Genomic DNA, 14,413 nt, shown 5'->3' with positions numbered 1-14,413 from the left:
TGAAACGATCCTTTTGTTAATATTTTTTATTTATGTATTTTTATTTTCCCTTGTAGATTGGGAAGGACAGAATGCTCAATTTTGACCCTTGCTGTGTCAGCTATTTTACGAAGGGAGAGTATATTTTACTGGGAGGTTCCGATAAACAGGTTTCACTCTTCACGAAGGATGGTGTGCGTCTCGGAACCATAGGAGAGCAAAGTAGCTGGGTGTGGACATGTAAAGCTAAACCAGACTCCAACTATGTGGTGAGTAGGTACATTTTACTGATACTTTCACAGACAGTGAGCCGTAAGGCAATTTTCAAATTCATTTGTCTAGTCTGTATGTCCCTACTGAGACAGCAGAACCTAAACACTGTTTAGTGAGCTCCTAAAATATTTCAGCTACCACTGAAATTAAAAATATCCTGCAGAAGTAAAATGTGGGCTGCAGTATGGCAGTAAATGAGTGTAATTCTTGCTTTCAGATGGTAAGTATTTGCTGCATTTTGATTTACAATGAGGAGGGTTTGGGAAGGGAGGAAAAGGAGGAGGAAAAAAAAAGATAATGACCTCTAAGTTGACCAAATCTAGTTCCGTGATGGGAAGAAAGTTCCATGATGGGAAGAAAGTTCTGAGTTCTGTTTCTGTGTGGAGTTTCTAGCTTTATACCTCGTGGAAAATACCAGCAGGGCAACTGTTAGTCATAAATGCTGCAGTCTGTGCTAATACACAAATGTTAAGAGATGCAGAGCAGATTAAAAACAAACAAAAACCACTAAAACCACCACCGAAAGAAAACAAACAAACAAAAACAACAACCCAAAACATAAACTTAGTCTATGATAGCATCAATCCTTGCTTTGCACTACAAAGGTCAACAGCGATTTTGACACTGTTTTAGTACAAGTAAGCTGTAATTGCTTTCAGTCTATACATTATGCAGGAAGAGGAACATAATGCTCATCAATACTGCAAGTTTTGCCAATTCTCACCTACACGTACCAATTAACTAAAATTATTTTCTCCTTGTGTTCAGGCAGTAGGGTGCCAGGATGGAACAATATCCTTTTATCAGTTGATTTTCAGCACTGTTCACGGACTTTATAAAGATCGCTATGCTTACAGAGACAGCATGACTGATGTTATTGTCCAACACCTCATCACTGAACAAAAAGGTAATTTCACACTCCCAGGCCAAAGCTTCACTGTCGTTACTTTTTTTTTTTTTTTTAAATTAATATCCATTAGAACGCTTGGAATAAATGCTTCGTATACCAGTCAGATTGTTGTCACTTTCACAGTAAAACTGAGAATCCTTTTTGCAGGATGAGAGTGCAAACTTGGGTTCTGGAGGATCAGTGCTGACAAGCTTAGTGAAAGATGTGGGGATTTGAAAGGATGATGGGAGGGGCAGAAGCTTTTAGGATAAGATTTTAATCTGTGCAAATGAGATAAAAATACCTATATATAGGTAGATAGATATAGATATTTTTTTACTCGCAACCTCAAAGGTTTGTGCTGATTTTTGTTTTTTGTGCTCATTTGGCTTTTTATGGGAAGGGATCAAAATACTGTTCTGGAATGTGCAGTTGAAAAAAAAAAGTGGAGGAAGATAACCTTCTGTCCACGTAACAATTTATATAGATGCAGAAAAACAAACATATCCTAGCAGCAATCTGCTTTTAAATATAGGTGCTTCAGAAAAAATAAATTTTAACTTTATACTGGGTTTTTCTGACTTAGTCTGTTATTTCATGTCAGCCTATACTGTGTTTTTTGTTTTTCTTTCCCTCTAGTTAGAATAAAAGGCAGAGAGCTTGTAAAGAAAATTGCGATCTACAAAAACAGATTAGCCATCCAGATGCCAGAGAAAATCTTGATTTATGAGCTATACTCAGATGATTCTTCAGATATGTATTATCGGGTGAAGGAAAAAATAGTAAAGAAATTTGAATGCAACTTGCTGGTTGTATGTTCAGATCACATAATTTTATGCCAGGTATGTGCCTTAAAATTAAAAGTAGTCTTGGGGTGTACTCAAACTTGAAGGTAGCTGTCCAAATAGGTGGTAGGAAAAGTTTGGTATCTTAAGGGGAAAAACTGTAACGGTTTGCACTATTAGACAATGCAATGTGTTACAGTGCCGACACACTAAGCTATAGCTGTGGCATGCTGCAGGGGCCCTGCTTTAGTAAAACAGTTGCCATAGAGAACTGTAGCACCCAATGTAGGGAAACTTTTGGGCAAAGGTGAGCTGCAAAAACAGCTGTGGGTTTTTTGTTTTTGCTTGTTTGTTTGTTCATAGCACTAAGAAGCCTTAAAGAATTCACTCTGTTAAATTGACTGACATTCTGATTTTTTTGTATGTAAAATAGGCGCACATAGCATAGGTATAAATGCAAAACCTCAGAGGCACAAGGGTTTTTTCTTTATGCAGTATTGTGTACGTTACTATGTCTTTAGGAGAAAAGATTGCAGTGCCTCTCATTTAGTGGCGTTAAAGAACGGGAATGGCTGATGGAATCTCTTATTCGTTATATTAAAGTAATTGGAGGACCTCCAGGAAGAGAAGGCCTCTTAGTTGGTCTAAAGAATGGTCAGGTAACACATAATGTCTGGTATGTGTCTTTTCACTGAAAATGAAACCTGTTTAACGCTCTTTGGGGGAGACCTTGAAGAGCAGCATGTTTTCTCATAACCTAAAATTTTATTTGATGGAATCTCATCTTGTTTTTAAAAACGATTGCTTCTTTCTTTCATTTTCTCTGGATACAAAATTTACGCAAACTTGCTTGACTTTTAAGCCCATATGTTGCTAGAACAACTGACAAAAAACGAGGTCTTGGTGAACTGAGAGAACATTTGTCATTGGAGAGGGTGGTGGTGTGCATGTGTGTGTCCTCTGAGAGTTGCAAACTGGAGCCCATAGATATTGATGTTAAGGACAGAAGTAGAAAGGAATTTGAGATCTTTAGTGTCTTCTGTATCAATGTTATACTTTCCTTTAGTCATATATTAATGTAATTGTTAAAGTGGAGGACTAAAAATTTCACGATGTTTAGCAAATGTCCTATTTGTATGGGCTTGCAAGCTAGAGTATGTCTGGAAACAAGTCTTGAATTTCAAGATACTTCAAACTGAAAGTGTTTTTATAATTTTATTTTACAATTTCTCTGAAAAAAAAGTTGCAATTGCATACTTTATACAGCATTAGCGTTTGTACTCACTGTGTGATTCCTAGTTCTAGGAACAAAAACCTGACTGATTTTGGTTTCAAATATGTCTAGATTCTGAAGATATTTGTTGATAATGTCTTTGCGATCGTCCTGTTGAAGCAATCCACAGCTGTGCGCTGTCTGGATATGAGTGCATCTCGAAACAAGCTCGCAGTGGTTGATGAAAACGATACCTGCCTAGTGTATGATATTCATACCAAAGAGTTGCTGTTTCAGGTAAAACTTAGTCTTGTTCTCACTCCCTAAAAAAAAAAGGGGGGGGAGGGTTAGGAAGAGATTGAGAACACAGAACGTAACAAAAGTTTTAAGTTCAAATAACTTATTTAAGCCATTAATCTCAGTTTGTAGAACGTAACTATTTCTCAATGAAAACTACTGTTTTAGAGTTAGTAGATGAGGAATTAGAAGACAGGAGATGTGTGAGCAACAGCTGAATAAAGAACGCTTTAACAAGTGACCGTTTCAGGTTAATTTAGAGCTCTTTCCTGGTTCCTTTTCAAGTATTAGTGTTAACAAGAATTTCGGCTTTATCATAATATGAACACAAAGCCTAAACTTGTTTGTTATGTATTCCCAGACTATAAAATGAATAATAATTCTCTCTTTATTGAAAGCTTAACAGTCCCTCTGAGTGTTCACTCATTTGAAGTATTTTCAGAGAATACTGTATATAAAGTATGAAGTGCTACAAAGACAAGGTCTGTAACTTTCTTTTAGTTACAGGCACAAAAATGATCAGTTCAGTGTGGTAGCTAGCAAACAGTTTGTTATTGCGGAATAGTATGTTCTACAGTTTGATAGTACAGATAATTACCAAATGCAAAACAAAGAAAAGACAATTATAGCTGTTGAAATGTAAAATATGGCTCTGTAAATCTGTTTAGGAATATACGAGGCTTTAGATTATTGCAAATGTAAATAATAAATACACGTGCGTGCATGTGTGTGCGCACATACCCAGGCTATAATAGGTCAAATGTTCTATCTGAAGGATGCATATTTCTTAGGACAGATTATGTGGTTGTATCTGTTGTAATCATCAGTTATTTTGTTCTTTAGGAACCCAATGCTAACAGTGTGGCTTGGAATACACAGTGTGAGGATATGCTTTGCTTTTCTGGAGGGGGTTACCTCAATATCAAAGCTAGTAACTTCCCTGTCCATCAACAAAAACTTCAAGGCTTTGTTGTGGGTTACAACGGCTCCAAGATCTTCTGTCTTCATGTTTTTTCTATGTCAGCTGTTGAAGTTCCACAGGTAATCCTTTTATCTCATTAAGTGTTGCTTTACATTTCATAAACATCAGTGTTTAAGAAGTGAAGAAGCTTTTATGAAATTTATCAGTATTCTGTTACCGAAATGATTGCAATTACAAATCTTCTTTATTGCCATATAAGATATATTGCATGATCTATTTTATTTTTATTTGATCATAATGAATCTAATTTCCTTTTTGCTGTTGATTCTTTCTACTTCTCTACTTGCAAATGTACTTATATTCATCTTTGCTTTTAAATTTATGGTGCGGGTGTTACCTCTTCCTGTACTTTTAATGTAGTCTGTGTACCTTTCTTCAACTTTTCATTTTATTTTCCTTATGAGTACATCAAATACTGCATCATCTAAGTGTATTTAGGTAATATTTAAGCTGCATGCTTTAGTCTGACTGTATCATGCACGTGTAGTCTTTATATTCCAAGTTTATAAATCGCCATCCACAAAATGCTATATTCTGTATTATGGGAAGCAATGGAAGAGTATAAAGCAGTCTAAGAAACAAACAAAAAAGGAAAAAAAAAAACCAGTTTCTGACTCACTTCTGACCCACATTTTTGTGCAAGAGTCGAAATTCAGGGTCAACGAAGAAAAATGTGCTATGTGCTTTTGTTGAACTAATGGGTATCCTGTGTTAGATCCCTGTCCGTTCTGTAGACGTTAACGCTGATTAATTAATTAGACCCCTTAATTGAAGTCTGGATTGTCCAGCATGGTTGGTAGCTGTGAGATATACCAAGCCTAGCGTGCTTTTTTTCAGTCTGTCTTTGGAATGCTTTAGGCAGGTTATTCAAAAGTGTACTTTGGTGGGAGAGAGTACCAGAAAGTATATGGTTTTGAGATAAATTGATAAAAGTAACATGGAGATCAATGTGCATCCTTTCTTTACTTGCAAACCCAGAATTAAGGAAGCAGCAGCGCTCCGTGCTCATTCAGAGGGTTTGAACTGCAGCTGCAGGTCCCTGAGCCTTGTTCTGTTTGCATCAGCCTGCAGCAGTTGACAGCGTTTCTCCTTAACTTGCTTTTAGGGCAGGTCCTTAGGAGAGGTCAGCATCTTCTGGGCTTAATAGTTTCAGTCTTGGTAAAACAGCTTTGTCGTCAGGTTGGCACAGTGGAGTTACTTCCTCACGATGCCCCTTGCTCTTGGGTTTGAATATTTCTAGGGATGCTTCGTCCTGGTCTGTTGGGTAACTTGTCATGCTTGGAGCCTTTGAGAACAAACTGCCCCCTCCTTTGCTCTGTCTTCATAGTATTTTCTTTAAAAACAAACAAAACAACAAAAAACCTTCATACATGATATCTAGCATGTACAATGCTCAGAGGAATCAGAAGAATTCATTAACTACTTCCTAATGTGCTGGGAAGTGAAGACTTCAAGGTGGATGAGTTTGGAATATAATTAACCAAGCTAGTCTGCAGATACACTGATAACTCCCCCAGAATGTTATTCTGCATGCTGTACAAAAACATACATTTATTCCCTGTGGAATTTCATAGAAGTTGTGATTGGAATGTATTTTTTTCTGACTGTGTATAGAGAATTTCACAAATGTACCTCAGTATTATGCTTTCTAATACACATTTTTCCAATGGAAATCCTCAGTCTGCACCCATGTATCAATATCTGGAACGGAAAATGTTTAAAGAAGCGTATCAAATTGCATGTTTAGGAGTGACTGATGCTGACTGGAAAGAACTGGCCATGGAAGCCTTAGAAGGACTGGAGTTTGAAACAGCTAAAAAGGTAAGGTAGTTATTCGCTTGATTAGCAGATTTATTTATTTATTTATTTATTTAATTTGCTGTCATTGTAGTTTCTTTTTTTTTTAATTGCTGGAATACGAAGTGGTGTTTCTGTGTTGCTATCTTACTTGCCCTAGGCATGGTCTGTGTTATATGCAAGATCTGGGATGAGGTTTTAAACAGAGATCCATTTTTTTTCTTCTAGATAAATGCCATGTTCTAAATAAGTGCTAAGTATGAAGAAAGGCTTTTTAACATCTGCTGGAAAATGAGCTGATGAATTCGAGAAATAAAACTGGGAAGTTGTTCAGTGGTGCTGCTCGCCACCAGGTGGCAGCAAAGAATTTCTCAGCTACACCTCCCCCCCCAGCGCTATAAATCTCTATTCTTTGTGTCCTCCACCCCAAGTGTTTAAGAGAACCTCAGTTTAAATGTGTAGATTTCATTGTTTTTTACTTACACGTTAGTTTTCTTTGAGGATGGTGATAGCATGTCATCATTTTAGTCACCTTCTATCAGGGATGTCTCTTTTTTGGGAGTAATATGTAGGTGGGTGTATACCAAAGAACAGTTTTCTCTGGCATAAAATACTTTCCCTATTTTTCCTTCAGCATCTTTTTTCAAATAAGAGAGGGCAAACTGAGTTCAATGCCATAAATATTGTATGAAAGACAAAGCATTCTAAAAATATGCAGGGAATGGCCTGCAATGATAGGCATCTTTTAATAACATATTTTTATTTTTTTTAGGACATTAAATGCTTTATTTTTCTCTTTTTTCATGAGGTGGAAGCATCAGAATAATTCCAGTTTCATAGATGGTTTTATGCAAATAGATACTCTTAAAAAGAAGTTTTCAGTGCCTCCTTGGAATTTTAAAGTAGTGCCCTCTTAGAATTAGAGCGGATTAATGTGAACAAAAGCAGCTTCTTGACATTAAAGGCTCTCGTAGTTCCTAGTCCGATCTGGTGTAAGCAGAATATTCTATGCCCTCTTAAGCATTAGTTTGGCTAGAAGTCTTGAACATGCAGTCTAAAGAGTTAAATTTCTATTTTTTGATGCCTGTCAAGAAGAAGTGCTAAGCTGCTGTAACTTGCACGTGACTTTGCCACTTGGGACTTTGGGCTGCACATTTATCTCCATTCGCAAAAGATATTACACCGTCTCCCAGTACTTCTGTCTTGTCTTCTTGCTTTCTTCTCCCTGGGCTGCTTCTATACTGAATTTTTCAGAATGGTATAAAAACTATAAGCATATGTGTATTGTTTCAGCAATACAGTCATTTATATGTTATACTTGTAATAGTCTCCTTAAATTTTAGTGTGTATCCTGTCTAACGGAAAAGTAGAAAAGCTGTAAAATAGAATAAAAGCATATAATATTTTAAAAGGTATTTCGCGTTTCCTGTGAGACTGACGTGAATACGACTACTAGTCCCTACCTTCACCGTTTGTTTTCAGTGATAGCCATTCGAGTTGTCCCCATGTCATATTTATTGTAGTGGCTGAGGGGCCCCGGCTGTAGTAAGAGCGCACCAGGTCAGGTGCTGCACAGACACAAAAAACGGCGTGTTGCTGTTTGTCCTACTTGCACGAAGACAGCTGGATTTATGTGTAACAACATTTTGTTGGTTTCCTGGCTTTTCAAGTAAATTCCTTTTTTTCTTTTTTTTTTAATAGGCATTTACCAGAATAAGAGACCTTAGATATCTAGAATTGATCAGCAGTATTGAGGTAAGAGAACGTTAAAGATAGTGTAAGAAAACACGCTGTGCTGAAATAAGTGCTTTCTATTTTGGAGAGATGTCTGTTCAGTTAGTGCTTCTGACTGTTGGATTTGTGTTCAGAGTGAGAAATCCTGATTAGCAGAGATGACTCTAATTCTAGTCATGGGACTGAAACTTAACTGGGAGAAAAATGCGGTTGTGGGACAGTGCACTGTATGAGAACTTAGAAGCATTCAGCAAACTGGAAAAATATTCAACTAATAATTGGTAGAATACTACTGTGCTAATGGATCTTAGTACAGAATACTTCATAAACATGAGTTAATTAAGCCTTTCCTTACCCCCTGGAGGTAGGTAATTACTATTATCTCTTCTCTGCAGAACCTGAAACAGGCCCAGAGAAATAAAATGACAAACTCAAGGTCTTATGACAAGTCTGTGACAACTGGAAATAGAATTTAGGATTCCTTACTTCCATGCTGTGTTCTAATCACTACTTCTCATTCTTTTCACACTTCTTGATAGAATTTCACTTGACAATAACTGTCTGTCACGAGCACATTAAAAGACATGCTCTCTTGTCCTTTTACAAAGACCACTTGATGATAATGCTTGGTTTGAAGATCTGTCTTGAGATGGCGTAAAGGGGATTCCTCTATCTCATGCTAATTAGATTTACACCTTCTCTGAAAGAACACATTCCTTGCCTTCCATTCCTTGCAAAGCTGTCCTGGTTCTGTCAAAATGTCAGCCATTTGTTGGTTGCAGTTAACTTTTTTCTTGGTGTCTAACATGGGACAAGTTCTGTGCTAGGAGCACCCCCCCCCCCTTTTTTTTTTTCTTACAGGGTAAATAAGTAGATGAGAGCATTCTCTCACCAATAATGACCTTTCTTTTTTACCCATGCTTCTCCAGATCTGCATCTGCTGAGAATATTCTGGTACTGTCATGTTGTAGTCTGTTTAATTATTAAGATTCCCCTTGTAAATCGGCATAAACTTACTTTCAGACTTCTTGGAGATGCTTCTTCTGAAGTGAGAGTTCTGCATCGTTGCTTACTGTTTCTTGTGGTATATTGGATTCCTCTTCAGGCTTGTAAGGGTGTAATTAAGCACACATTTCATTAATAGGACTGTTTTCTCTTGGTAATGACACTTTTTTCTAATTGATGACAGTAGGAAACATAACTGCCAGATCTTTTTCTCTGGCAAGATTATGTGAAATCTTTCAAAAATGGTGTAACAATTCCTCTGATTATTATTTTAATGAAATTCTAAAAGGGAACTTTCAACAGCAGCTTAATCAATAAATGTGACTGGAAACAGTGGTGGTGAGGGTCTCCTTTGGCAGCAGAGATTCAAATGTGTATGCATGTGGAATGCTTTTGCCTCTTTAGTGCAGTTTTCGTTGAATTTAGTTCATAGCTATGTATTTTCGTATGGGATAGACTAATCGTAACAATTCTATCCGAAGCCGGGCAATGATGCATTTCTGAGATGCAGGGTAAAACAAACGCCTGTACGCGTGCAGTATGTACGGCATTGCTCCATGTCTGATCTGCGTAAAGGCTGCCGTGGCACTGCATATGCTTGGCATGTGTGGTAGCTTGCTGCACAGAACGAGCACTTCCAGTTTGCAGGAGAATATGTGCAGGCGCTCTGAGGTGACAGAGTTAGTGGCGCTATACTTGATTCAGAGGCAGGTTAACATGCTTTGCGACTCTGCTTATTGCTAAGTTATTTTCATGTTTGTTGTTCTCCCCGCCCTCACATATTGTTAATTTAGCCAAATTATATGCTACTGAGTTTCTATGGGAGAAAATAAGGAACCCATCAGATACTTTTTTTTTTTTTAATAGCATAACGATAGTGTCTGTTCGTTTTCATATAGGAAATTAAGAGAAGTGATTGTTTTCAACAGTTTGGTTTGTATAGTGACATTTAATTTTGCTTTTCCTAATTTTAATTAAGAGATTGAATCTTTTAATTATAAATTCACCCAAAATGTAGGAGAAGCATAATCATCGTATTGTGTTACGGGATTTTATTAACAGCTAAAATCTGAGCTTGAAAATCCAGCTCCTTCAATGCCTGTTTCTCACCTGGGTCCTGATCATCTAGAATGTTCTACATCTTGTTGTTTCTTTTTTCCAGGAGCGGAAGAAGCATGGAGAAAATGTCAATGAACTGTTCCTAGCAGATGTTTATGCCTACCAGGGAAAATTCCACGAGGCAGCAAAGCTGTACAAAAAGAGTGGGCATGAGAACCTAGCTCTGGACATGTACTCTGATTTACGCATGTTTGACTATGCAAAGGTAGTAGTTCACAACTGATGCAGAAATACTAACATACCTGTAAATGTTTTCAAACTATGATCCTATAAAAGGCCAGGATGAAAAGCAGGTTTTGCGTTCCAACTTTCTCTTTTAGTTGGCTGAAGTCCATTTAGGCTTACAGGTGGGGAAAACGTCTGTCTTCTGTGTCTATAAGCAATGGTGGCATTTTTCTTCAGAGTCTATAACTGAGGTAGCAGATTGTGCATTGTGTAGTCTCAAGTGTATCCATGTCGCTCATGGCTTTTCAGTGAATTTTTTAATAGGCACTACCAAGGGTGACTTCGGGATTTTGGTTATAGGGTGTCATCCATAGTCATTTTCCTTTTTCAAAAACTAAAAATCTAGTTTTCATAGTGATTTCTTTCCCACTGGTAGCTCAAGAATCCCTTTTATTTATTTATTGTCTTCTGAAGTGGAGGCGTGAGGTATGTGCACCATGTGTTTAATTCACTTCCCTGTTATAACAAAAATATTTTTCTTTCATAGTTTGAACTTAAGCATTTAAGTCTGTATTAATATATTTTATGAACTTTGTAATATACTAAACTAATATATTTTTGTTCCCTAGAGAATTTGCTTCCCAAGAATCAATCTGTCTTGGCATTTTTTCTTAACTCTGTCCCCATGTAGAAATAAATTGAACCGTTTTAACAAGTGATGTTTTTATACGGTGATAAGAAAGCATCATTTACCTTTTGTCTTCTACGGTGTTTTCATGTGAAGATCACTGAGAAAGCATGCAGTGTTTAGTGTTGTTCATCACTTGTCAGAGCCGTATTCTGTCCAGTACTGGACAAAGACTTTACCATGACATGCATACAAACTGTTTTAGCATAGATTCCATGAATTATGCTACAGAGAGCTTCTTCTTCCAAGAGCTTAATATATAAATACTTCGGGGTTTGGCTGATGTAAGTTGGACTGCTGCTATTTTTGGCTGGTGAGTCTTCGTTAGCTTCAGTGTTTTGGCTCTTCTTGAACATAAAGTAATTCATGGATGAAAATTTTCCCATAAGCCTTCGTAAGAATCTTTTAATTCTTGGCACTAGTCACATTTATATTTAGTGGAGAGCAAAAGGTCTTGTGCCTCCTATCCTTGAGAGTAATTCCATGCAGAAGAAACTAAAGGTACTTATTAGCATTTGAAGGAAGCCTTTTGTGCAGGGAGTGCATGATGCACGGAAGAACATGGGAAACGCCCTTGCTTGCCAGGTATTTTTTCTAAGGAAAGATAGATGTATGGGGGATGGGGGAGGAGGGGGTTAATGTTGCCAGAATTAAGCAAAGGGACCCTTTCAGAGTCTGATTTCTTGTGTTTGAGGTTAACTTTGATTAGTTCCAGCTAGAGAGTCCAGACTAAAGGCAGAGGTCAGGAAATCCTTTGATATGTGGTCATAGGCTCATTATCACAGTACCAGATCACAGATTACTGAGAACTCACAAAATAAAACCCTCTTTATACTCGAAGAAGCTGAGCTTTTGATTTTGGACTTAACTCTGATGACCTATGCTGGCAAACAGAAGTTGTATCAAAGATTGTTCAGCTTAATTCTTTGTCTTCAGTTTTTCATATTTGAAGATTATCACAACATCTGTATGGTTAATCTCCTGAATCAGGGCTATGTTGCAGTAGGACATAGGATTTTGTTCTAGTGTTAAGAGCTGACATCTGGTTGTAGTTCTGTACCTGCTGACTATCTGCATCAGGGAAAGCAGTGAGTTGTGATACTGGAACAGTTCTGTTACGTGTGTTTTTTGTGTTGTGGGTCTTGTTTGTTTTTTAATCTGAAACAGAATTTCATAGAAACATTGAGGATAAGGTATCTTTCCTATCTACTTAGTTTTCCATTCCTCCTCTATTCTAATTTTTCATTTGGTAAAAGCTGTTTTAAAGAACAGTAGTCTGTTCTCTTAACAGCCAAAATTGCCTTTAATTGATCTTCCAGTTTTGAAGTACAATTTTTTTCCTGCTGCATGATATCAACAGATGTGAACCACATGGTGCCAGGGCTTTGGTATTGGCAGAAGCTGAACAAACTATTAAAAATACTTTCAAAACGGTCATCATTGCAGCATCCAGACTTGCAGTTTGCCTTACTGTGCAGAAGTCCAGCCAGTAGTTCAGAGTTGCTCTCTTGAGCAGCTGTCATTCCATTCTTATAAAAGAACTTCTTTGATATATGGTAGTATAATTATCAAGGGTATTTGCGGAAAATGAGATTTCAGTCTTTAATTGATTTGTGGGGGATCCTGATGCTTACACGTGATTTAAGTGGACGTACTGTTGTTACCTAAGCACAGGGTTGAGTCATCTTTGAGAATGAAAAAGCACCTTCTTAAAAGAAACTTAAAATTGGTATTTCTCTCTCTCTCTCTCTCTTTTTTTTTTTTCTTTAAGATTAGTACCATTTTGTTTCAGAAAGGTGTGCTCCTGGATGGCATGCAGAAATCTACAAAAAAAAAACAAAACACAAAACTACAAAAGTAGTTTATATCTACTTAAGCGGGATCAACAGGGAGAAACCTCCCAGCTTGATATCTTGGAAAGCTACTGATTACCTCTGAGGCATCTGTGTCATTCTTCTCCTAGCCCTCAGAGAATCTCTCACTTTTATTTATCTGTTTTTTAATTTACCTATGTAAAGGGGAGACTTGCCATTGTTTCCTACTGAACATTGGTTTTGGATTAGTTGCTGAAAGCTGGATCAATTTCTGTTGCTCTTTTCTCAGGAGGCATAACAATATTCATCAAAAAAGCCCTTATGTATTTTAGAATTTGGAATGTAACAGTGTTTGTGACCAGAAAGTAATGCCAACTTTTTTGTATTGTGCTATTTCAGGATTTTCTCAGGTCTGGAGATCCCAAAGACACAAAGATGCTAATAAAAAAGCAAGCAGATTGGGCCAAGAATATCAATGAGCCCAAAGCAGCAGTGGAGATGTACCTTTCTGCAGGCGAGCACATGAAAGCCATAGAAATCAGCGGGGACCATGGCTGGGTTGATACGTAGGTTTTAATTCCATCTCAGAGTTACTATATAACAGAAACTTGAGTGAATTCTGCATAACTTTAAAATAAGACAAAACCTGTTTGATACACTCAGTTTGATTATAAACAAAGGTGCATAAGCTGTATTTGAAGCACATCTACAATTTAATATGTTTCAAAAGTTGCATTAAATGTTTAGAGCATAGGGGCATTATGCTATGAAAATAACTGCGTTACAATAATACAGAATGTGAATGGGTTCATCTGGATTATGAGACTGTCTTCTAAAATATGCATGCTTTAAGCGTTGCAGAGTAATCATCACAGCAGTGATTGTATTTGGTAGCCTATTTATGTTTTAAACTGTTGCAACTGAGAATTGGAGCACGGAATTGCTAGACATAAATTCTTGGGCAACTCTTGTCCTGATCAAATACTTCTTGATTTGCAATAGTTCATGCTTTGGGTCTTCTGCTGAGTTGACATAAAAACTTGGACAGGTGACTCAGCCTTCCCTTGACTCAGTTTCCCGTGTGGCAAATGGAGTAATGTTTATTCATGAGCTTTTTTTTTTTTAGGTCAAAGTTAAGGAATCATGTCCCATGTGACTTAGTCATGTAGGATCTACTGCTTCCCTCTGTCTTCATGACTGAGCAAACCCACGGACAGGTTGTTGTGATACGGAATTGCGTGCATTAGTAAGGATTGTAGGAACAGGTTTTGAGCTTGTAAAAGATAAAAAGGATTTTAAACACCTTTCAGTAAGCATTCAAACAGCATGTCACGTGATACTCCTATTACAATATTAAATAATAACTGATTAAAAGTGAAGTTATTACAATAGTTAAACGGCAGCTGAACCCAAAACATTTGTCGTCTTTTTATTGTGTCTAGGTTAATAGAAGTTGCTCGGAAACTGGATAAAGCTGAGCGTGAGCCTTTGTTAAAATGTGCCTTCTATTTTAAGAAACTTGATAACCCTGGCTATGCAGCAGAAACATACATGAAGGTTGGTGACCTGAAAGCATTGGTCCATCTCTATGTGGAGACTCTTCGCTGGGAAGAAGTAAGCATGCCTTTGGTTCCTGTGTTTAAAATTGCTACTCCTTATTATTTCTGGTTGAA

At 37.2% G+C, this 14,413-nt stretch overlaps 1 protein-coding gene across 5 annotated transcripts in view; it reads left to right on the top strand.

Annotated features, from left to right (window-relative positions):
• The window catches only part of IFT122 (intraflagellar transport 122), a 32,489-nt gene that overhangs the window by 6,775 nt on the left and 11,301 nt on the right, over positions 1-14,413 (top strand). For 4 of the 5 annotated variants that reach the window (XR_013955332.1, XM_080605540.1, XM_080605538.1 and 1 more), the window contains 11 exons: positions 57-248; positions 1,021-1,159; positions 1,781-1,983; positions 2,448-2,585; positions 3,272-3,436; positions 4,280-4,477; positions 6,099-6,239; positions 7,917-7,970; positions 10,117-10,278; positions 13,140-13,306; positions 14,183-14,354. Coding sequence is in view for 4 of the 5 variants with exons in the window: in XM_080605540.1 (XP_080461666.1) it covers positions 57-248; positions 1,021-1,159; positions 1,781-1,983; positions 2,448-2,585; positions 3,272-3,436; positions 4,280-4,477; positions 6,099-6,239; positions 7,917-7,970; positions 10,117-10,278; positions 13,140-13,306; positions 14,183-14,354 (1,731 nt within the window). In the remaining variant the exon portion in view is untranslated. The remainder of the gene's footprint in view (positions 1-56; positions 249-1,020; positions 1,160-1,780; positions 1,984-2,447; positions 2,586-3,271; positions 3,437-4,279; positions 4,478-6,098; positions 6,240-7,916; positions 7,971-10,116; positions 10,279-13,139; positions 13,307-14,182; positions 14,355-14,413) is intronic. The other variant, XM_080605539.1, reaches the window with a different exon arrangement.

Source organism: Anser brachyrhynchus (assembly GCF_964034855.1).
Source record: "Anser brachyrhynchus genome assembly, chromosome: 10".
NCBI classification, from domain to species: Eukaryota; Metazoa; Chordata; class Aves; order Anseriformes; family Anatidae; genus Anser; species Anser brachyrhynchus.
This window is presented reverse-complemented; position numbering and strand designations above follow the sequence as displayed.